Source organism: Halyomorpha halys, unplaced genomic scaffold (assembly GCF_000696795.3).
Source record: "Halyomorpha halys isolate HHAL.00 unplaced genomic scaffold, Hhal_1.1 Scaffold177.1, whole genome shotgun sequence".
In the NCBI taxonomy this organism is placed as follows: domain Eukaryota; kingdom Metazoa; phylum Arthropoda; class Insecta; order Hemiptera; family Pentatomidae; genus Halyomorpha; species Halyomorpha halys.
This window is the reverse complement of record NW_027114700.1, coordinates 1,226,387-1,252,012: the sequence shown is the minus strand read 5'-3', so window position 1 is coordinate 1,252,012 and position 25,626 is coordinate 1,226,387. Positions and strand designations below refer to the sequence as shown.

At 29.0% G+C, this 25,626-nt stretch overlaps 1 protein-coding gene across 1 annotated transcript in view; it reads right to left on the bottom strand.

Moving 5' to 3' along the window:
• Window positions 1-6,085: 6,085 nt before the first annotated feature.
• Window positions 6,086-25,626, bottom strand: part of LOC106679119 (delta-like protein B) — a 49,399-nt gene continuing 29,858 nt past the window's right edge. Inside the window, exons 7-9 of the mRNA XM_014418079.3 lie at window positions 13,583-13,713; window positions 10,512-10,648; window positions 6,086-6,922 (exon numbers count right to left, since the gene is read on the bottom strand). Coding sequence (XP_014273565.1) covers window positions 6,767-6,922; window positions 10,512-10,648; window positions 13,583-13,713 — 424 coding nt within the window. The 3' untranslated portion in view covers window positions 6,086-6,766. The remainder of the gene's footprint in view (window positions 6,923-10,511; window positions 10,649-13,582; window positions 13,714-25,626) is intronic.

Genomic DNA, 25,626 nt, shown 5'->3' with positions numbered 1-25,626 from the left:
CTCAGAGTCGAATTTCACTCATCGGTTGATCTATTTATTTTGAATTTGTTTAAACGCTTAATCTTAAAGCGAGTTTTCATTCATCACGAAGGTATCTCGTTCCTTATCACAATAGCAATATTTACATTCAGTTTACTCGTACATTCCTTTTGTATTTATTACATCATTGCTCCTTGGTTCATAAGAAATAGCCAATTGCATCGGGAATTACAAATGGACTCAATAGAGGATTATATAAAAAACGGTTCATGAAGTTCCACTCCCAGTTGTCGACAGTTAAAGGAGTTGTGACCTACAACCTGGGAAACCCAACCTCAACCCGAAGACTGAAGCCCAGACTTCTGCAAGACATTCTTTTATAAATTTTTAATATAATTAATTCATAGTCACACTACCTCTATTTACTTATTATTATTATTATTATTTATTTTTTTATTTTATTTTTTTCTCTCTTTTCTCCTCTCATCCCTTTTTCAAATTAACTTGTTTCTTTTTACTATTAGAAGACAATTGTTTGTTTTATTTAAGTGTACCAATATCATTATTTTTTGTTATTAATTTTACTTTCCTCTTTTAATAAGAAGCATTATTCTTATCTATTTATTTTATTATTATTATTTTTTTCTTTTAATAAGAACATTTTATATAGTTAGGGGGGTCCTTTGTATGACTATAAAAAAATAAAAAAAATTAAATCATATTTTTATTAGGAATTAACCGTTATGGTGTAATTATTGAAGGTATTACATGAAAGTATATAATTATTGAAGTTATTATATAAAAACGTATAATTTATTCACCGAATAAATAATTTATGTCGAAATCACTCCTAACAATAATAAAGTTAAAAAATGTTTTGTTTTTTTTACTGTTTGTCAATGAAGGGAATAATAATGGACGAATACATCGTCGAAAAGCACCAATTAACTTCGAGCCACTGATATCAAGCATACTCTCCTTCGATGGGAAATTGAAGCCTTTATTTCCCTTATCTTTAAGTTATCCCCCCCCCCTTCTTTTATATTCTTTTCTCAATTTTCCTCACCCACGTTATTAGTTAAGTTCACCATATATTATTATTGTTGTTTTCAAAATAATTTTTTTTCTAATCCTAATTTTTTTTTCATAATAATTTCTTTTCTTAAACTTTCTTTACTTATATTTTGCCTCTTTATCTATTATTATGGTTACATATTTTATTTGTTACATATATTTTCTTTCTTTCAATTTTATTTTTCTTTCCATAATTTTAATTTTTTAAATTGATTACTTTAATTAAAATATATTTCTTTGCATTATACAACTTAATTTTTATTTTATTTCCTTAATTATGTTATATTACCTACTTATTCAATTACCTATGTATACATTTTATTTTCCACTTCTCTCATCACTTTATTTTATTAATTCCATTCTGTACAATTATTTGCTTTAAGTCATTCTGTTTATATTTTATTTTTTATTTTCTGTATACATTGGTTGTTATCTTTTTCTGTTTTTAGCCCTGATGAAGACTAGAAATTCTGGCCGAAACGTTGGCACGATTAAATACGTTCCTTCAACTTATTTGTGTTTTAATTTGACCGTACCCCCAACCATCTTCTCCTCGTACAGAAATGGGGAAGTTGACCTCCTTGCCCAGGTTTACGTCGGGGTGAACAGAAATTTAATTTTATGTAATTATCTCTAAAAGCGTTTCTTTAATCACAAATATAAACTGTGTATAAAATGTGGTAAGTGCCATTTTCAGTAATGTTGTTCATCAACTGTGAAATCCTACTGGCTTAATAGCCAACAGTTGGAATTAATATTATTGGCTTGGTAGCTCTTCTCGAAGAACTTTTGCTATGATCAAAAATTCAAGCGAAAGGTTAGAATAAATCGATTAAACTGCGAACGAAGTCAGTCAGTGATTGGCTTCTACTATTTCCACGATCCTAATTAAGCCTCAACTTTTTCCGCTTCGCCTTTTTTTGAAAGATTTTTCTTTCTATTATATTCCTTCATATCAACTTTACAAGTTATCCCTAGGGGAAAAAATCATAAATTCTAATAAAATGTGCGTGAAATGCTACTAATTGACAATGATGATGATGTAATTCCAAGTTCTGAAGTAGTGTCAGCTGATGGCACTAAAAAATAGGTTGAATTGTTTAAGATTTTGTGATGATAGAAATTAATTTTATTCTATTTAAATTCAATGAGATAGTGCTATCCTCAATTAGTTTTAAATCTTGATATATAGAAATATAATTATAATCAATTACGATATCGTTATTTTGTTTTTAAAGTAGTTTAAATTTATCATTCAGATTAACAAAAAGGGGCAATATAAGAAATTCGAGAATTTTAACCTGTTATTTCCGATCAGAACCACTGTGCATCTGTTCAACGTATGTCTGATTCCTGCATTTATAGTTTGAAATTTACTACCTTGCCTTCTTTTATAAGTTCTGGAAGCTTATGGAATTCGATCCTATATTCTCTGCATTATCAATACATCATCTATCGATCAATACTAGCACCCTATCCATTTCTGGAAAATCATAAAGATCTTAATTCAGAGTGCGTTGTCGAACTGGACTTGTCCCTACAGAGTAGAACTTCGTCCTTCCCACAGCTCTGTCCTTGCTGCTTCCACTGGAACAGTGCCATATACAGAAACTTTATATTGGTGTCAGTCCGCTTTAATAGATACTTCGAACATGACAAGATTCGTACATGTAATTCACTGACAGAGCCACGAGAAAAGTTCAATAACTAGCAGAGAACAATAGAAGGTAGCGTTTATGAATTTTTTGTACGTTTTTTTGTCTACTTTGAGACATTCCTTTTTATCTAAAACGCATGTGATATAAAAAATATTACATCAATTGAAGGGTGCTAATACAATATAAGGAATGTCACAAATTTGAAATAAAGGCATTTATTTTTTTTTTAAATCATTGTTCATACCTGTTTGTAATATCGACAACCAGTGGATTATATTTATGACAGTGTTTTTTTCTTTTGCTTATCACACCTTTCCTGGTCATTTCTGACCTACGGGGAGGTGTTATCTCGAGGTAACCAACTTATTTTAGACAGGGTGGGACGTCAAGGTGGGTCAACCCCCCTTGGCCGAATTCGAAGCGGCGCCGTTGCAGTTCCACACGTCAACTTCCTCGGCAACAAATGGCTCCCAGTGGGTTACATCTAAACATTAAAAACATATTATAATTGTCACAAAAAACGACCTTCTTAAACGATTCTCCTATCCCACTTGCCAATTCGTAAATTACTTAGACGTCACATTAAACAATAAACTCTTATTCAACTAACATATCAATTTAAAATAGAAAAACTTTAGAAAAATAATGTACAAAATAATTCCACATTTTAACAAAAAATCAAAAATACAACTAAAACATAAATTGATACTCTACAAATCAGAACTAAGACCTATCAGAGCACATAGCTTCATATTTGAAGCTTCACTAACGTCAAAGACTTAAACAAAATAAACGCTTGAGAATTGTAAACCACTATTTATATTACTCAGGAATAGCCAAGGTGTATTCGGAATTATATATAGACACCTGACTAGAATTCATATTCAAATAAACTCATATAGGGCAGTACCCAAAGGCACCTTTGCCTTGGGTGATATTTGAAATCTCACCTGTTTTTATTTTAATGTCAAATAGTTCACTAAATAAACTCTTCTCACTTCTTCGAAATTGGTTTTATTGTTTAAGTAAAAAAAATTGTATCTAACTTAAATATCAAATTATCTTTATTATTACTTTAAATGAACAACCTGGACATCCTCAAAAAGACAATCTATTAAGTAATAGCTTTTATTTTATTTATTTCTATTTTTAACAATTTCAAAAAACAACGCTTTTACCAATTTAATAGATAATGATAATTATGTAAATGTATGAAATATTGAACATTTTAAGTAATAATAAAAAAGGTTTAAGACTTAACTTGGATTAAATTTTTTTTGTTTGTAAAAGTAAATAATTATTCTATCTAGTTATTTATGAAAATAAATTCTGATAAGAAAAAAATCACTTACACCGTTGCTCTTAACAACTCGTTTAATATTTCTATGTTTTTTTTTATTTTGTTTTTTAGTTTTGAAATTGTTGATAAATATTATGTATTTACTTGTTGTATATTGCAATGAATATCTTCAATGCAAACTAACAGTTTGTTTGAAGAACCTACAATTGTGTGAAGTAAACGTGTATATATCTAATATCAATAACATTACATTAAAGAAGGTGCTTGTGACAGTGTCCACTTTCTTGACTGTGCGTGACTTTACTCGGGCAGTTCCCTTCATTAAGAGTCGCGGATGCTACCCGATGGAGGCGTTACGTCGAATAGAAAGTTAATGAAACTTGTTCCCTCTTTTTTTTTTCTTTTTACTAAAGATGTAACAAATTCTTCCCAGTTCCCAGGTCGATTTTCCATCATGAGCTCTGCAGACCCACTTTTGATATGGAATTTGAACAGACAACTAATCCATTACTAAATACACCGTCATATCCGAAAAGACCAGGGATATTTAAAATCCGGAACCCTGGAAGGATGTGTAGGTAAATTTAATTCGCTATAATTGTATTAGACATTTCGAATATTATAATTATTTCAACTTATTTCTTTTATACGAAAACTCATATGATTCTTATGACCCGTCGCACACTGGAGCCACAATACCTCCATCTTTGATTTTTTTTTTGTAATCACGTACCAACCGCTAAGAACCACGAGAATATCATTGGTTAGGTTTCTTTGAGAGTCTTGATTTTTTTCTTTCCATCGCAGCTTCATGATCATCGACCTCTTTCCTTTTTCTTCTTCAAATATCAGCGAGATTTTTCAGTGTTTTCCTGTATATGTCCCTATCTAGACAGTCGATATCCCATTCTAATTCTTATCTACGTTTCCAAGTCTTTGATTTTTCTGTAGATCTCTTCGTTAGATCTTCGCCTGTAACCTTCTTGTGTTTTTCTGGGCCCATAGATTTTTCTTAAGATCCTCCTTTTTATTCTTGGGAGCTTTTCCAAGCTGGATAGGCATGTGGTCTCCACTCCGTACAAAATCACAGGCTTTATCACAACGTTGTAGTTTACCTCATTAATTAATTAATTTATTTACTTCAGTAGTCATGAGCTCTTTTTTTTTCGTATTATATTTGTAGGCCTGCTCTTTCTGCTATTATTTGTAGGGTATTTATTTGACTAATAACCCGTTTCTCTGATTCTGCCAACAGTGCGAGATCGTCTGAAAATGCAAAACAACTCACTTTTATATGATAGTTTGTGTTCCCTACAATAGCTTCTGAGCTATTATACCCGGGACTATGTTGAAAAGTATGGGAGACAAGCCCAAGAAAAATTTATCATATTTAAAGGAACTAGATAAAGCATCAAATCCAAGAATGTAAATAAAAGCCACATTGATTTTAAACATTTATCACTTAGGCCAATGAACTCGTCTTGTTTCTGTCAATGTTTGAGCTCCAATGGAATTGGCATGTGTGTGAACTAATCACCAAAATTCAAAAATTTACTTATCAATACCGAGTAGGCCCTATAAAAATAACTATAAGTACATTTTTATAATTCATGAGGTGAAGTAAATTTTCTAAAAATAAAGTTGATATTTTAAAAAAATTCACTCTTTTCTCTTTAATTCTATTTTCATGAAAGCTACAACTATAACACTGCACATAGAAATTGTAAAACCATTGCGCATTGAAAAAAAAAATGTTATTATAAACATTCAGAAATTTTGCATCCATCTCATATTTATAACTGTTATAAATATGCATTAGTTGTTGTTATGGCTTACATACCTTTTATTGAACTGAGAATTTTTAAATTTAGTCGATTCATCCTAACGCAAAAACCTATAGTAGTTATTATTCTATAAACAATATTGAGTCATACAAAGATTTTCTTTTTTAAACTCGATTAATTTCTTTTGCTGGAACTTCACCAAAGTATCTAAAATTACAGTGGACTGAGAAAAAAGGATTATAGGATAGGTTAAAATAATGGATTGAATAAATTTAATTAAAAAGAAAAAATACACAAATAAATTATTTAATAAATAAATTAATTACAATAAATAAGTCTTATTATACAGACAAAAATACACGTACCAGCTTCGGAGATACAACATACCACCTGAATAATATTAGAGATAATTTTACTAAGAATACCCCGTTGCAAAAAAACCTAAAAGAAACATAAACTACGAATATGGCAGTAAATAGTATCATTATAAATTCAATAATCACACGAATTGTGTTCTTGATTTTTTCTATCATACGAAGGGTAAAATTTTTTTCACTTGACTCACAAACTTTATACATTTTTAAAAAGGTCATGTTAGGCATTAGAAATACAACGTCTTATTCAGTCTTATCTATTTTTATAATAAACAAACGGTAAATTTTTATAAATTGCTTAATTTGAAGCGAAATGCTAACTGTAAAACAACAATTCCAAATTATACAATTAATCCAACTAAAAAAGTTAAACTTTAAAATATTACAAGTTGAAGTACTGATAGTTAAGTAAAGTACTTGAGATAACTGAATAGCACTAGATTAGTACAAACCATCCGATACTCACAATTTCTAATTTAATCGAGCTGGCCTGTATTTTTAAATTGAGGTGGTATTTGTATATTTCCTAACGAGCTAATTCAATGAATTAAATAAATATGAAACATAAACAAAAATATTATTATTAATGAAAATTTCTTAGAAAATTGCGTTGTTTGTAACGTTTGGTCCTTGTGTTGTTGTGGAAGGCTGCTTGCTTTCAGTAGTCGTTGTCACTGTTGTTGTCGTTGTTTTCTCTGTTGTAGTAGGTGCCAATGGGACAGTCAGGTTCAAATATCCTCCTCCAGCCTCCACCTGTAAATAGCACGTTAAGTGGAACTTGAAAACACAAGAATTTACAAAGGAATGAAAAAAAAAATACAATATAAATAACTACAGTAGTGATTTATATTATATAAGATCTAACATTATTGATCAGAAATTATGCTAAAATGTTAAAGAGATCCAGATAATGTCTTTAGGAGAAGATAAATATAGAAAATTGGATAAAATCTTTATAAGGCATTTTATTAATCTTTTTCATAGAATGCCAATGAATACAGAAATTTTTCTGTTTTATAAGTAGACACCTGATTTTTGTACAATTGCAGCCAAACCTCTACAGAAATTATAACCATGTAAAAGATGTTCAAGTAGTATTAATTTTAACGTTTGGGGTTTTACCCACAATGTTCTACGTTTTGAGTTGTTTTTGTAACCCAAAATTGCAAGTTCTACTTTTTTTGGGTTAATTCTTGTTGCTTTGAGTTTAATGATTGAACAACATTTCTTATGTTACACACATATAGCTGTAATTTCTTCATGACCTCTTCTTTTCTGTCCAACAAAGTTCAGTGAACTCATCAATGAAACTTATATTTACAGTAGTCCCTCAAGAGCCCATCCTGGCCCCACTTATGTACTTAATATTCACACATGATTTACCGACAGACGACAACATATCAATTGCTACTATCATGAGAAACACAGGCCACACTAATACTACAACATAGACTAAACAACATACAGACCTGGAGCATACAATAGAAATTTAACATTAACCACGACATGTCACATATATTCTACGACACAAAACATGCTCTTCGGTTTACATAGACAACCGTCCTATACCACAAACAAACCCTGTAGCTAATTCATGACAGCTATGACAGAAGGTTGAATTGGGGCCCACGCAACAAGACAAAAAGTAAAACGCTGAATTTCCGAGTGAGACAATTATATTGCTACAAAGACGTTCCATATTAACCCTGAGATTAATTAGTAAAACCCATATGGACTTACACCTGCCAAATTTATAGACACGGAAATACAAACTTTTCAATCACAATTTTTAAGACGCAACGAACTCGCCATTCTACGTTTCAGACGAGACAATTCACACCGACCTACACATTCCGACTGTAACGAACCACATTCATATGACTTACAAACGATTTCACAACACACTATATGGACATTTCAATAAATTTGTACTGTCGTAACAGATGGCAACAAATGATATCCCTTACGTAACTCGGTGTAGGCTTAAGAGGAGTTGGATGAGGGACCTCCAAGTATAAACAAATAATTTACTTGAACGTCCCATAACATTACTGAATAGTACAGCTCATTTGCTAATTGTAATAGATTTACAGGTGCAGATAAAATTTTGTTAAGATAAAAAAAAATTATCATGTATCCTATACTGATATATGTACAATTACATATTATTTTTAATCAAAAACAGCAATAATTATAAATTACTTATAAAAATGTATTTAGTAAATATAATTTAAAAGTTAATAAGAATACAATAATAATATTTAGTTATTAGTTTTCTTTAATATAACTTTACTTTATATTTAACTGATACTATTAATTGTTTGTTATCACATCAATAATAATGAATTCACTAATAAATTTTATGCCTCTATATCATTGCTATTTTATTCATTTTTACTTCTTCAAAAATTAAATTAAGTTTTTTTTTCAGTTAATAAAAATCTTGGAAGAAGAAAGTTTACTGTATGAAGTACATTGTAGGTACATAATCCGGGTTTGTTTGTTTATTGGCGCGACAGACCGTGGAGGTTCAAGTCCGATGTAAGCGGTTCTTGACGTGGTTTTCATAGGATGGGTCCATCACCCCCACGCCTATTTTTGTGAGTGCCACCCATTGGCTGACGGGCATCATAAATGCCCGGGGGAGGCTGTGAGTGAGTATTGTATAGTTATAAGCTTGAAAAAATCCCGGATATGGCCGGGGACTCGAACTCCCAACCTATGCGTTGGCAGAGAGGCGCGTTACCACGCTCCTATCGTCACCCCCTTCTTGTAATAAATCTTGGAAGAAGATAGTTGACTGTATGAAGTAGAATGTAGGAGCATAGTCCGGGTGGTGGTCAATAAAGGTACCAAAATAGTAAAATAAAACTATTTATTGTTAACCAACGTTTCGCCCTCTGCAAAGTGGGGTCAGGGTTAAATGAAAAACAAGATACAAACATTGTAAGAATTAACAAAACATTAAAATAAATATACAGAGAAAATACGAAAATATGTAAAATATATTTTGTTTTCATAAAATATAGAAAAGAAATAATAATAATAGACGATGGTTAAGAATAAATAGGTTTCTTTTAATATTTTAATACCTTTATTACTATTATTTCTTTTATAAATATTCGTATTTTCTCTGTATATTTATTTTAATGTTTTGTCAATTCTTACAATGTTTGTTTTTCATTTAACCCTGACCTCACTTTGCAGAGGGTGAAACATTGGTTAATAATAAATGGTTTTCGTTTACTATTTTGATACCTTTATTGACCACATTCAATAACAATTACCTTATATTTATCTCAAAAACTGGATAAATTTTACCAATGTAAACAAAATAATAAAATAAATAAAAAGTGTGTACATGTGCTTTGACGATGCTGAGGGTGTAATTTAAAAAAAGATTTTTTAAGGAGCCCAAAAGATTATTATGCTTTTGTTCTGTGATTTCCTCGATACCAGGTTATTTTTAAACATTTGAGTGAGTTTTCTGTTAAGAATTTACCTTATCATTCTGCTTAGGATAATTCATTAATATATGAGAAACAACGTTACTCAATGAGATATACATATATGAATACAATTATCTGTCAATAAAGATGGTTCTACATCATCAGATACAACTATTCTTCAGTCTGATTAATGTACTTCCTATTAAATACACCAAAGAACATTTGCCTGACATGCGCCGTAACTTGGCAGATAACACTAAACCATTGGAACAAGGCGCTGAGACCCGCAATACTATGACTAACCGTATGGAATATACTCTAGGCATTGAAGGGGCAAATGTTTGGAAACCAATAAGAATCTTGGAGAATCAGTTTCTGAGAGTTTTAAGCAAATGACTAGAACAAAAAACTGTTGCTTTTATTCTTTAGATTTTCGGCTTAAAACTCAACCGATTTAAGTCATTAATTTACTGAAACAAGTTGCAATACTTACTTTATTGTCTTAAAAAGAGTTTTTTGTTTTATTGATAAAGCAATAGCAACCAACAATTACTTACATACAAATCTTCAATCTATGGTTAATGTAGTATCTATCATATCTAACAAAATGATCTAGGCCGAAGTAGATTCGATACCTTAGTTATCATTTTTCCATTTTTTTTTCTTGTAAATATCATAATGGAAACACGAAACCACTACATCCCATTACAAGACTTGACAACTTCTTCCAAATTACCATTTACGTTTAGAGTTTTTTCTGGTATATAGAGTACCTATATGGTAATAATCTTTACATCATTTTCTAGTATACATCAATTAAGAGTTGTTAATATTTTATAACAAAATCTCATTAATCCATGTCAATAACAAGTCTTAATTTTGTATTTACTCACGTTCCTGTTAAGCTGACAGTTGCGTCCTGTGAAACCTTCTTTGCAAATACAGCGGTAGTCACCGTCTTCTTCTGCAAGTGAGATACAGGTCCCGTCGTTCTCACAAGTTCCTGGATGTTCTTGGCAATATTTCAGCTCTAAAGCATAAAAATTACATTAAAGAAAATGAGCGAATGGAATATTTATGAATATAAGCAATTAATATTTATTGTCTATATAGCAACTCATCTATAAACATTCCATGAATTTAACGATATGATTGATTCATCCTATATGGATAATGCCCAGAGTAATGGTAATCTCACCACAACTAAAAAATATTGAAACTATTTGAATTTCATTTTGTATATGTATATATTATAAAAAATGATATTAATAAATATATATAATAAATTACTACTAAAGTAGTGATATATCAGAATTGGATTCAAAAATACCACATAGGCCGCAGATTTAGCTCTCAAAATGCGAGCGAATTTAAGATATTTTATAAAAAAATATTAAGTAGATGGAATGCAAAATTAATTCAGGATAAATTATAATATTTTAGTACGGAAGCATTGGACTAAATAATAGTTGGTTTTTACTATAAAAATTACAACAAAATAGTACGATCTTGTGCTAAAAGCTTTTACGAAAATGTGCAAAAAACGAACACCAACTGAATTTTTTTCTAAAACATTATTTTGCTAGGTCAGTCGGTCAAAATTATTTCAATACTGTGCGCATTTGATAGCAAAGTGCTTTATACCAAAAATATTCATAATAATATACAATATATAAAAATAATATACCAATAGATTTTTTCCATGTATAGAATAAGAATAATATTGTCAACTATATTAAATGAATTTGAATGTATATAAAATCACGAATGGTTGCTTCTAGTAAAGTAGGCCAACAATTTTGTTCTTAAGAAAAAACTCAATTCGTTTTATAATAGGATAATTAAATTAATTTAATAGGATAGATTAAATAGGAATTTCCATACAAATAAAAAAAATTACCTCAGTATAAAAGCTAATGTGAGGAAGATAGGACGCAAAATTAGTTCAAGCTAACTTCTAATATTTTGGTACTGAAGCATTGGTAAAAACTGCAGGTTCAAAACAAATATGTTTCGACGCATTAAAAACTGTGGAATAAATGAAATCACTATTCAAGAGTAGTTCCTCCACTCTCTTTGAATCACGAAATTTGTTATGATATACCGACTTTATTCACACCAAATGAAATCCAGATGTACTAGTTTTAAGAATTCTTCGATTTTATATCTTTAGGAGAGAAAATTAATCTAAGAGTGCTAAATGATCTTTTGTTAACTTTTATAATAATCTGAACGGCACTCCACCATTCTCCAATGTGGTGGCTGGTTCGATTTTCATCAGTGCAAGTTTTCATTTTGTTCAGACCTGCTAAATAAAATTTATTCATCCTACGATTGAAAACTTCTCCCTGTTGATCTTTCCACAGGCAGCCTGCGACAATATAGTAGTATAAAGTTATAGTGAGTTATCCATTTTTTTATATTGTGTTTACAAAAACGTAATGTTTTTGAACTACGGTTTATCATTTTTTTTTCTAAGAAAAGATCTATATTTGCATCTCAAATGTCTAGAGTATCACATTTTCTCATATTTACAGAAGAAAACTTGAATAGGTGGTTCTCTATACTTTTTTAAAGTTTGACACTCCTTACAATTAGTTTAGGACTGCGTTCCCGAACGGTAGTTCGCGAGAATTAAGGGAATGGTCTGCATTAGTGTCCGGCAACACATACTTTGTGAGGACTAACTGTCAGTACTATTTTATTGTTAACATTTTATAATGTTTATATGTTAGATTAAAAGTTCTAACTGCTAAGTGCCCTATAACAGCAGCTCAAAATGCACTTTTAAGGAATCTGAATTTAAAACATTATCAAGGGGTCTGGGATCCTCTTGCTGCAAGTCGAGGACAGTGCATAGTTTAGTTTCTAGCTTAACGGTCTGGACAATTACAAATCTCTGGTTTCGGAACTAGCTATCTACTTCTGATTAAAACAACTACCTACCAGTAATTGTAGAGAATATTGTGGCCTATCTTAGAGACTGGTTCTCCGTTTCAGTTAGTCACCCACCTAATTCTATACTACGCTCCTTGTCAAGACTGTTTGCTTTACACACATGAGTGGTACACATGCATTTCTTAGATCATTTGAACTTTGCATAAGCGTTTCGTATATAAAATTTTATTCTTTGACTGGCAAAATTACGAAAAAATATAAACCTCCATAAGTAGTCATTGGTTGTTTTTTCTCCAAGTCACAACAGTGATGTTAATTATAGCGTAATTTTACCATGGTTTAAAAAGTTGTGAACAATGCAATACGTATGCTTCTGTCGGATTGCCTTCTGATAATCTACGTAAGTGATCGGTTCCCTTGGGCATTGAAAAAAAAAAGGTGTTTTATTGCATGACCCTGGAGCACGCCAAGTTCAGGAGAAACGTCTCGATTCGCTGAGTTCTCTACGGAACCGAAACACGAAGTAAAATTAGAAGATTATTTATCTCAAGATTGTTTTTAACAGCTATAAATAATTTGATCTAAATTAGTCTGCCTGTTTTTCTATAGAAAGATTTCATCCTACGTTATTTTAGTATAAAGATGACACAGTTTGATATTGCTTAAAACCTTTGTAAGGTTCTACATTACAACGAAAAAAGTTTCTACAAAATAAGTTCTTGTGAGACGCAGCCGAAAAAAAAAATCAGACATACGAATTTGGTATACTTACTCGTTTTGCTTTTTTAATTTTTATTTTAACATAGTTCTTATCTTGTTTTACTCTGAAATTAAAGCCGAAACATTGGCAAATTTAAAAAAGTACCATTTATTAGTGTTTTTACTTCTCATTGCACTCTCCGACCATTTTCTCTGCCCACTAATCCACGGCGAACAATAAACTCATTTATATATCTTGCATGTGTTTTAAATTTTTTTTTTTTTTTTAATTATAATTCATATTTCAATTCTGCTAGTTTTATTTTCGTTGCTATGCTAACAAACATACAGATATCATTAAACTCGCCTTGATCGCATAGCATGCCTCCCCAGCCTGGTTTACAGTTGCACTCCCAGGGTCTTCTACAGTCGCCGTGGACACAGCCGGGGTAGGGGTAGCACCTGTCGCAGCTCTTGCCCCACCAGCCTGTCTTACACCTAGGCAGGAAACATTTTAATAGTTTATTGTTTTCAAAACAAAAAATAAAATAAAATATAAGTATATTCCGAAACAAGAAATTAAAAAAAGTAATATAATTAATACTTATTTATATTCAGTAATTTATTAGTAACTTATTAAGTTTAAATATTCAACTAACAAAATATTTCTTTATTTGTCAAATTTGTGTTCCAATGGAAAAAATAAGACGCTACAGTTCAGTAGTAAGTAGTAAGGCCAGTAATACTTATGGTATAGAAACAGACAGCCTTCCGAGTCTGGAGAGGGTCGTGATGATTGAGAGGGGAATTCTGAGGAGGATTCACGGACCCAAAATAACGCAAAAGGATGTAGGAGGATATTCAATGAGGAAATATATAGGTATTTGGAAAACCTGGAATGTTACGGGAACATGGTCAGAATGAAAAATGATGAACTAAATAAGAAAATTTGCAACAAAGTCTGCAGCTATAAAAGTATAGGAGGATATGTATGACAAGTGAAAGAGGAACTGGGTAGACTAGAAATAACGGATGAAGATTGTTTGGATAAAGAGCATTTTGGGAATAAACTGAAAGAGGTTGAGGTTCTTGTTGGAAAGAAGGAGAGATAAGGGCGAAAGTGGACTGTGGAAGAGCGAGAAGAACAGTCCAGGAGGATGAAAGGGTATAGGAATAGAAGGAAGGCGGAAGGTGTGAGGATGAATCGGAAATGATAAGCGCCTGGTCCTTGCTGGCTGGTTCGTGAAAAAAAAAATTATTTGTATTAATTCCTGGCCTTTCATTGTACAATACTTTTATTTTATTTTGCCTTTAGGTCAAAATAAAAACAAAACAATAGAAAAACAAATGTGTTTGAAATCAAACACTACTAAAAAAAAAAAAAACATTAATATTTCATGTATATAATATGTAAATATATAATATATCCTACAAATTTATTACTTATGATTTTTTTTTTCAAATGGTGATACTTTATTCAATTTTTACATTTTTTAGACTACAATGCTTCAGAATTTATTAAAATAATTATGATAAACATTTTCCTACTGTATATCCAGTTACTCAAGGACATGAGATATTTTTTATTTACTATTAAAATAGTAACGCGTTAATTTTTGCATTTCTAAGATTTCAATATTTTGGGAATATTGATTTCTGGCCTTTCATTGTACAATATTTTTATTTTATTTTGCGTTTAGGTCAAAATAAAAACAAAACAATAAAAAAACCAAAAAAAAAAAATTGTGTTTGAAATCAAACACTACTGTGTTTTCATTTTTATATAAAGACAAGATTAAAAAAAAAAATTAATATTTCATGTATATTATATGTAAATATATAATATATCCTACAAATTTATTACTTATGATTTTTTTTTCAAATGGTGATACTTTATTCAATTTTAACATTTTTTAGACTACAATGCTTCAGGATTTATTAAAATATTTATGATAAACATTTTCCTGCTGTATATCCAGTTACTTAAGGACATTAGATATTTTTTATTCACTATTAAAATAGTACCGCGTTAATTTTTGCTTTTCTAAGATTTCAATATTTTGGATAATCAATATTACTAAATCTTCAAGAAAATGTACAGTATGTCTTTGGTACCAATAAAACATTGATACAATGTAATGTATACTGTTATATAAAACTAAACAGTTTGTTTATTTGATGAAATAAGTTTTAGAACAATCTGTTCAATTTGTAAAATTCCTTTCGTGCTAGATTAGAATTTTAGATCTTCACGCTACAACCCATAGCAATGAAGCAGTAACTATTTAATAAATAGCTTATGTAGGTTGTAGGTTTGCTGTAATTATTGTTGTTGTACTGTTTCCTAGGAAGCTGAAATTTTTAAAGATAGTTCTATTTATTTCGTAAATGTGTTATAAGGCTGACTTCAGAAGAATACCTATTCTTAGCAGTTCAAAGAAATGTTTATCTATAAAAAAAAAACTAGTCTTTTAAATAAATCGAAAATTATAAGTTTATTTAAATAATATAGCTGCTCATTGCAGAAATAATTAAATTTTCTACAAGTAAAAACGCAAAATATATGAAATGGACTAGAATCAGTAGAGATAATTTGGAATATCTTTATCCACAATACATCAAAATGATCATTTTATTTTGGCCCATATCAATTATTAAATCAGATTCACAAGGTTGTCAACTCTAGGAAACCGGAGGGCACTGATAGTTAAATTAAATTTACACATTTAAATCTACTATCAAATTTTTTTTATCTTATCATATTAGTTTTTTTTCAACACTCAATGTTAAATTGTTTTTACTTCTAATTATAGAAATTGAGGATTTATAATATTTTTTCTTATGTTTTTAAAACTGATTATGATATCTAAAACGTGATAGTTCATTCGGGATCTAATTAGTCTTATGTTCTCAATGAAAATAATTTATCTAGAAAGTCTGTTTTTAAGGTATATAAATTAATTTGAATTAAGATAAATAATATCGATGTAATGAAATTTTAAAAAATGGTCGATTATTGAACACGCAAAAGACAAATATGGTGAGTTAAAGTAATAAGGGTTTAATAAGTAAAAAGTTCTTCAATAAAATGTCACCATTTCTTTAAATAAAATAAATTGTATCTATTTAAGTCTCAGCAGATTAACACTTATCATTAATATATTAAATGTTTAACATTCGGCAACCATGGCCATCCCCAAGGACAATGAATTAAATAAGAGCCTTCATATACACTCATTATTAACAATGTTAAACGACACTATTACTAATAAATTAGCATAACTTAAAATGTTTTTCCTTATTCAAATTAACATATGATAACAATAATACAATAGGTAATCATATTTAATTTAATAATATAAGTCCAGCTTATTAAAAGTTTTCCTTATACGTGTTTAATTACCTTTTTTTTCAATTTTTCATTTAATTTTAAAACTTTTAATTACAATTTATATTAAACTATTATCACTAACCTTCCTTATAATCAGTTATTATGACCATTTATTCTTTATAATCAGCAATATAATGAGGTTCTTACAAATTGTATTTTGGTCTAAATTCTTATTTCTTTTGTTATTAAAAATCTTATCGAAATTAAGTTTAAATACTAACATAATATTTAGCCTTATTATTCAAAATTTTATTTTATTTAAAATGTCTGCATATTATTGGTTCAAATTTCTAGTGTCTGTCTTAAAACTCACTTTTAATTAATAGATGAATAAGATAGGTATTTTTCTTTAGAACGTATTATTTTCTTTTTGTAAAATTATTGTATTGTAAAAATCAAATTAATGTAGGTTCTTAGATGCTTGCTGTTTTATTAATACTATGAATATTTAAATCACTATTTCATTAATAAAAAAAAATAATGTGACAACGTTATAATGCTGTAATAAATGGAAAGCTCTGATATGAAGACATAAATATCTTTTCTGCGAAAATATGTAAATATATGAGACATTTTCAGTTCTGCTATCGGTATATGTTATACATGTTTGTATCGCTTTTATAACACATTCTTATCTCGTAAACATCATTATTAATACATTGCATATAATGTCCATGGGGTAATAAGATATTTAGTGTATTGTATATTTCTTCTTTATAAGTTCATTTTAAAAAATTTAATCAAATCAAATTTAAGATGTAAATTTGTTTACGTACTTAAACTTCAAAAAACAAAGAAGAAATATACTTGAGTCCATTTATATATCCGAAAATTTTAATTATACAGAATTTCTTTTGTAAAATTAATTTGTAAATAATATAGTTTAATATTATGTTACTATTTAAAATTAAAATCTTTTCACAGATTTAAAATAATGAAGGCAATAAAAATTTAGACCAAAATACAGTTTGTAATGAAATGATTATGTGGCTGACCTTATTGTAAAGAATGTTATATTACATTGTTGATAATAGTGTAATTAAAAGTTTAAAAATTAAATGAAAAGGTAAAAATAAAAATACTTAACATAAGATAAGGCTAGCCTATTAATAGATTAATATGATTCCCTATTGTTTTATTGTTTTCATAGGTTAATTTGACTAAAGTTATCAAACCTGGGCAGAATAGCCTGCAAAAATGTTTAGTAATTGGATGTGAGTTGTAAATTTATAGTTAAGTTATGCTAATTCACTAGTAATAATGTTGTTTTCGCGAATTACATATGGAGTCAATAGAGGATTACATAAAAAAACAGTTCATGAAGTTCCACTCCCAGTTGCCGACAGTTAAAGGAGCAGTGACCTACAACCTGGGAAACCCAACCTCAACCCGAAGACTGAAGCCCATACTGCTGCAGAATATTCTGTTATAAATTTTAATAAATATAAAGTTAATTCATAGTCACACTACCTCTATTTTACTTTTTATTATTACTCATTTTATTCATTCATTATTATTATTTTTAATTTTTTTTTTCTATTTTCTTCTCTCGACCATTTTTCAAATTAACTTGTTTCTTTTTACTATTAGAGGGCAATTGTTTGTTTTGTTTAAGTGTACCAATATCATTATTTTTTATTATTAATTTTACTTTCCTCTTTTATTAAGAAGCATTATTCTTTTGAAAATGGCCAGGTTGGCCGAAACTTTTGACATTTAAAATATTAAAGAATAGTGTTTCAGATATAAATTAATCAATTTACTTTATTTAAAGAAATGGTGACATTTTATTCAAGTACTTTATATTTATTAAACCTTTATTCCTTTCAGCTCAGAATATTAGTTTTTTGTGTGCTCAATAATCAAACATTTTTACTCTCAATTGGAATGACAAGTAACTCAAGTTTCGTTTCTTAGGAATAAGTGGTATTTTTGTTTTTAATCCACGTAAACAATATATGTAGATTATTCATTGAATACTTCAGTACGTATTATGTACTTAAATTATGCATGTATATTATACATACTTAATATTATATATTATACTTAATACATTTAAGTAAATTTGTAATAAATTCACTATTTCGTGAGGATTTAATTTACTCCGTTGCCATTCTAACCTCCTCAAATATCCGGTATCCTTTACGGTTTGTCTTCAGAGAACGGTTCTTATGTGTACGGTACTTAAATATGTGTAGATAAGTATCCAATATTACTCATGAATAGCTTAACAAAAGGTTCCGTTATTCGGCCGATAGCGCAAAGTCACTCCTTCACTTAGTTCTAACGGTTGGATCTTGTCCCATTTTAATCTAACCGTTCTTCTCTGAGCTTGTTTGAAAAATAATGCTTTTCCTTTGAAAAACATTGATATCATAAGATAACAGTAAAATCTGGCCTCGTTTTCTAAATATAAATTTAGGAAGAAATGTTGAATAGATTGGATGTACCGTTAGTTACCCAAGGTTTCTATATACGCCATTACAATGTAGTCACTGAGAATTTATTTATTCTCATAATCTTATTTATTTTAATTTTGTTCAACACACAAATTCAATAACACTAGAATAGTCCATCACGCTTAATGTGAAATTTATTTGTTTAAATCACATCATCTTAACTGTTATTTGAGTCTCGTTGACTGGCCGAGGGTACTCAAGGATAACTTACTTAGGATAGGGTACTAATGTTGGTGGATTCTAAGGGGATATTAAATTCTGAAACGATTTTGTTTAATAGAATTAAAATACTGTTGTTTTGGCGATTTATACATACAAACGCGTCGGAAAAATTACTTCTACTCTATCATCCTTTTAAAAACTAAATTTCATATGAGAATCCTTCATTGAAAAATGCTTCTTTCCATAGAAAATTTCAGGCTTAAATGCGCTGGAGAAGAACTGTAATAGGTTAGAATATCAACTATACAAGTAAACAAAAAATCGTTCACCATAACTAGGACCAAACAAGTTTCAAATCTCTTGGGAAAAAATGAGTAACCGACTTACACAGTTCATTTCGCGTTTACACGTGAATTCGTGTAGTTATTACATAGTGGATTTACATCCATTTAGAGGTAGTATAGTAGATAGTAACTGTCAATTCAATTGGGCAGTTGTTTTTTTATTTGATTCCAATAAACGTATTTTTATAACTACCTTCACTCCGCAGTTAGGGAAATTGAACAAATACATAAAAAAATAAAATTAATGGACAAATAATAAAATCCACTATAAACTAATAACACTGAATATGTAATAGTAATCCTCTTTGGAAAAATATTACAGATAAACATTATGGGTGTGAGGTAGCAAATTTCGAACAAAAATAATACTAGGTACTTGTACTGATGTAGGTATCTAATATCATTTTAAACTCCGACCTCAATATCTTTCCGAAATTGGAATAGTTTCGCGATGTTAGGTATATCGCTGGGGAGCTGATGAAATAAAACAGCTTTTGTGAAATCACCAAGCACTCCTCATTAACCGGATTTAAATACACTAGTCTACTCCTGGGAGAACTCTCGCATTTGATATGCTTTCTTCTTCTCTTTAATTCATTCGAAATATATGTCACATCAGCCTCCTACGTATAAATTCAAAACACATTATTGGTAAAGCTGTACTTGATTTATAATCACTATATTTAAATAACAGTTTGCATAATAAGAAATTACGTAACCCCTCTGGAAAATATCATTAGTTTTAAAGTTTAAATTTAACTATTCGTAAACATATATCAACTCTGATTGGTATTCGCTGAGACCTCAGAGCTTGGACGTGTTTTAGATGGGGTACGAATTTTTTATGGGAACCCGAGAGTCCGAATAATTTGAGACATGGAAATTTAAAATGGTTTGAGCCGATCACTCAAAACAGATGTTATATATTAAGAAACTGACTGTTTAAACATATTTAGTGCAGAATTTTTTTTCAATATAGTAGCTTATTGTTCTAAACATTCTTGGAATATCAAATATAACACATCAACATGAGCAATTAAACTAATGAAGTTTTCCAACATATAATACCAACATAGAAATACCAACATATTTTACAACTAATGAATTATTTCTTAATTGAGCAGGAAGATTGTAACACTCAGCGATGCCAATCATAACCTCGTTAGTTATGTAGGTTATTACAATAACTGGCCACTGTCCCAAAATCTGGTGAAAATATCTTGATTACATCAATGACCGTCAGGATTGGTCACCAAATCCTATACGGCCCTGGTGAAAATATACTAAGATGGAAAAAAAAATGAGGAAACTCGAGATCTATGAGATAACTTAATCGATATTTTTTCGTTTATTATTAACGAAGAATAGTAATGATATTTCGATAAATATTTCAGTATTTTGTTTATAAATATTGATGTAAAGCATTAGAAAAAATGTGAACAAATAAAAGAGTCCGTTTTCTAAATTACAGAATTTTATTATAAATTCCAAATTAATACTTTATAAACGTATAAGGAGGCAATAATTCGTATTGACTTTTTTTTTAATTGTTTGTAAAATGCTTATTTTATTATTTAATATAAAATTCATCAAATTGTACTTTTTAATTTTTCAGCTTTTTATTTCACAGTTTTGAAATTATATTTATTTAAAAAAAAAAAACTTAAATGTTAGTCAAAATAGTAGTGCTATGCCTCATGAATAATAAATGAAAAAAATTCTTACGTTATCCCATAAGACAACTGTGTTTAATTTTTTAACACCGTAGTGTTTTTGCTCATGTTTAGTAAAGCGGATTATTTTAAAGTTAAAACAATAACGTTAATTTAATTATATATGATCTAAATAGTTTCCCGACAAAGAGCCCTATCAAACAGAAAATTCAATTATTACTATTTCAAGTTAATTTCGGTTGACGGTTTATGTTCCTAGATGATAATTCAATATCAACAATATCTTCACAATCAATATTCAACATTAGATAAGGTTATATTAACTTTAATTATTGACTCTGTAAGAAATATGATACTTGAATTTTTGTTATTTATTTCAGGTAGTATTCAATATAGCATCTGAAGTCTCAGTACTTCTAAGCGTACTTTGGAAGTGTATGTTAAGGTGACTCAAGAAGTAATTAATTAATTAAATGTTAATAAAATTATATCATATTCTAATATTATTGTTATAAAATTGAAAATTAAATTGAAGTAAAAAAAAATCAATTAGAATTATATGATGAATTTCCTAGCATTGCTTAGTAGTGATTCAACAGCAATAAGTGGTGAAACTAATTTTAGACAATTTTTATTTATTTTTTGGCTCAGAAAATTCATTAAATGAAGAATTTAGTAGATATTTAAGAATATTTCTGAAAATGATAATAATCACCAGACACGTTAATGTTTTTTTTTCAGCTTAAATATTTCGTAAATGGAAAATATTTTTCATTCGTTGTATATAATATTTTTGGGCTATAAAAACTTTTCAGCGCTATAAAAAATACGCAAATAATTGGGGAATGCCTCTAAAACATTTTCGATCCAGCTAATAGTTTATATTAACAAGCATATCAACAGTAACTGGAATCTTCAAAACAATTGCTAAAACGCCTCCTTGTATAATATTACGGATTAATTCAAGAAGTGTTAGTAGCGAATATTTTCATGAAAATCAAAATTCAAGTAGGTCCATCAACTGATAATTAATATTCATGATTAAGAAATTAAATGTTACAAATATATATATTTATTTCTATATTCAGGGCATATTTTCAAGTTATGGCACATAATTCAATAAATAAACTTTTTACTAACAATCTTGATAAAAATATTTTCATATTGGCGTTTGATGTTTTTTAAGGATTTATAGTGCATTTTGGAACATTCTGGACTGAAGTCGAGATCTGATTTTTTGTGACCAAACAAAGATATGATTAATAGATTATTTAATTTCAAGAGTTCATAGCAGCTGAGTACACTGTTAAGAATAAAATTTACATACAAATAAGAAACACATATTATAAATAAAAATGTTAATATGTTAAAATCTGTTATAAGCCTCATCAAACCTCGGTTATCATTGAAAGAATCTCCGGATTTTTTATTAAGAAGAATAATTTAGAGCATTGCGTGGCGGTCCCACAAAATGAAGAACTTTGGCCCCCAACCATCGTTAGGCAGTATAGGACTCCAATGGGAGTCTTGGCCGAAAAAAAAATAAATAAATAAATAATTTAGAGGGTATAAACTGGGTTTAGATCTTGATCTCTGTGCATCTGATTTCGTATCAACGTCTGTAAACTCTCCTTATATTAAAATATTTAAAGGAGATAATAATAAAGTTTTTAATTCTGGTGTGAGTAATCAAAAGATTAACAAATTAATTAATTAATTTATTATTACCAATAGTTAACAGTTTTAGTATTCTATTAATAATATTGAAATTTATAATTTGTTATTCAAAAACCATTAAATAACAAACAGGTTAAACTTTCACCAATACAGGTATACCTATCGATTAGGCTTTTTAAGACTACTGGTGTGAAACGTTCTGCATATGTATATGTATGAAGCATATGTATATGCCTTCAACTGAATGCCAGGCACGCATTCACTTTTGGTTAGCTGGTTGGATTTTAGTGGATTGTATAATTGAAAAATAAAATATGATTGAATGGAAATAAAATTCTATTATCTAAGTTACAGGTAGTGTAGGAGGTGGCCGAAATAAAACATTTATGGTTAAAAGGGTTTATTAATTTTTAATGACTGGGCTATGGGAAATTGTAGATATAATAAGGTGGTTGATGTTGAAGTGGAGGTTAACAATATTGAACTAGGTGGACTTACTCCATTCTTTCCTTTTTCTCTCCGCTTTCCTGTACCTCTCTCTCCTCTGCTGCTAGGTACCACTCCACTAAATCTACCCACTCATGGTTGATTTTACTGATGAGCGAACAAAAAAGAATTGATTTCTTGCAAAAGGAAATGGCTCACTCATATCTTGGGTAACTTCTCACCACAGAGAGCGCTGGAGGGGGTAAGTTTTGGCTGTTGGGTACATGGGGCGCAACTAATACCTACATATGGCAGCCCCTTCAATTCAAACTTTCGGTTACCGTGGGTAACCCAAAACAGTGTCTATATCATATTTTTCATTATTGTTACATGAAAAATATTTGGATCCACTGATATACCTCCTTCTAATTTTCGCAAAACTTGTAAATTATTGTTCATCTCATTCTTGACCCTGAATGTTTAAGACACAAATGTAGAAAGACAATACATTCGTTTTATTACGTACATATTACTACTCGAGTTGTTAAAAAAATAAATATAGTCCTTCTATGAGATAAAGAATATTTTTTAGTTCTATCATAGAAAATGCATAACACTGGTGGTCATTGAAATAGTACCTTGTGTACAAAACGAGTAATGTATTTGTGTCGCTGAATAATATATTTCCCTTGAAATATTGCAGTTACTTTCTAGAGTGTTATTTATATATATACTCAAATTCTTTTTTTTTTTTATCAAAACATAAAATACTAGTAACCTCTCAAATTGGTACCGATAAAAAAACGAATACTTAACGGTTTCTTTTAGCGTTTAGCGTTCTCGAGTGGGGGCAAGGACGAATCTAATGAACGGTCGGTTTCCTAACACAGCAATACTAAATTGCAAAATGTTCCACGACCACAACATATTTCCCTTGCAAATGAACATAGACAATGAATATGTACCTTAACATAGAACTTGCTCTCTATGAGGGTCAACTATCAAGGTCATCTATTGTCATAAACCAAAAAATAGCGTGATTCTTGTTGAACATTTTTTTTTTAACGCCAATGAATAAATTCATCATTCAATGATGTTTTTTTTTTTTTGTATTTTGTTTATAATACAATTTAGGAATATTTATAATGAAGAAACTATATTTTCTTGCCTCAGTTTCTACAAAGATTAATTTTCAAGGGCATCTATTTTCATTACGAAACCACAACATTATTTTGAAAAAACTTTTTATATAAAGCATGACTGAAAAACAAACGAGTACAAAAAAAAAAATAACAAAATAATGATTTTTTTATAATATTCCCTTCTGTAGGATTGAACCCTATATGTCTATCGTTGAATTATTTTTATCATATTTAATTTCCTTAAACTGAGAAGAACATAAGGATCTATAGTTTATTAATTGAGGCCGAATCTTCATGGAATGAAATATGCTAAATAATCGCACAAAAATACATTTTTTTCCCCAATTAATGCTCATAATGAAAACAGTCCTAACTGCAAAATAAAATAATTAATTTAAGGAAAAATAGTACTTTCCAGAATTATGGTGAAGTAACGAAACTATTTCAATTACTTATGACTTAAAGGAATGAATTAAACAAAAACTAAATTGTTTATATGCATGAAATAACAATGATTAATAATCGCAATGTAAATGTAAATCATTACCACTTACTTTTTTTGCCATAGACAATGGAATTTAATTATTCAAATTTACAAAAAGAAATATATTTTTATAAACCAAAATAAATTTTTAAAAACTAATTTGAATTTATTTTAGGGCTGGAACCCATGTAAATATTATTTTCCTTACTTTAATTTTACATAAACAAAGTAAAAAATAATATAATGAAGAAACATACTACTTAAAGTGTACAAGGTTGATAGTATAGATAATTATAGTTTCAAATTATGGAAATTAGAAAAACAATTTTTTTTATAGTTATAAATAATGTTAAGGAAATAATAACCATTAAAAATGAATTAAGAATCTAAAAAATGACCTTCCTCAAGGAAATTAATTTAAATATTATGATATTATAATTTTAAATCATGTTTATGACTTTGAATAAGTTAATAATTCTAAATTAATAATTTATTAGTGATATTATTTGCAATTAATAAGGAAAATCATTAGATAAATAAAATAAAATAAAGATATTTATGATTTTAAGAATAAATATTTTATATTTTTTCATTTTGATTCAAAAATAAAACTAATACTCCTAATTATTTATTTAAAAAGGAATAAAAGGAAG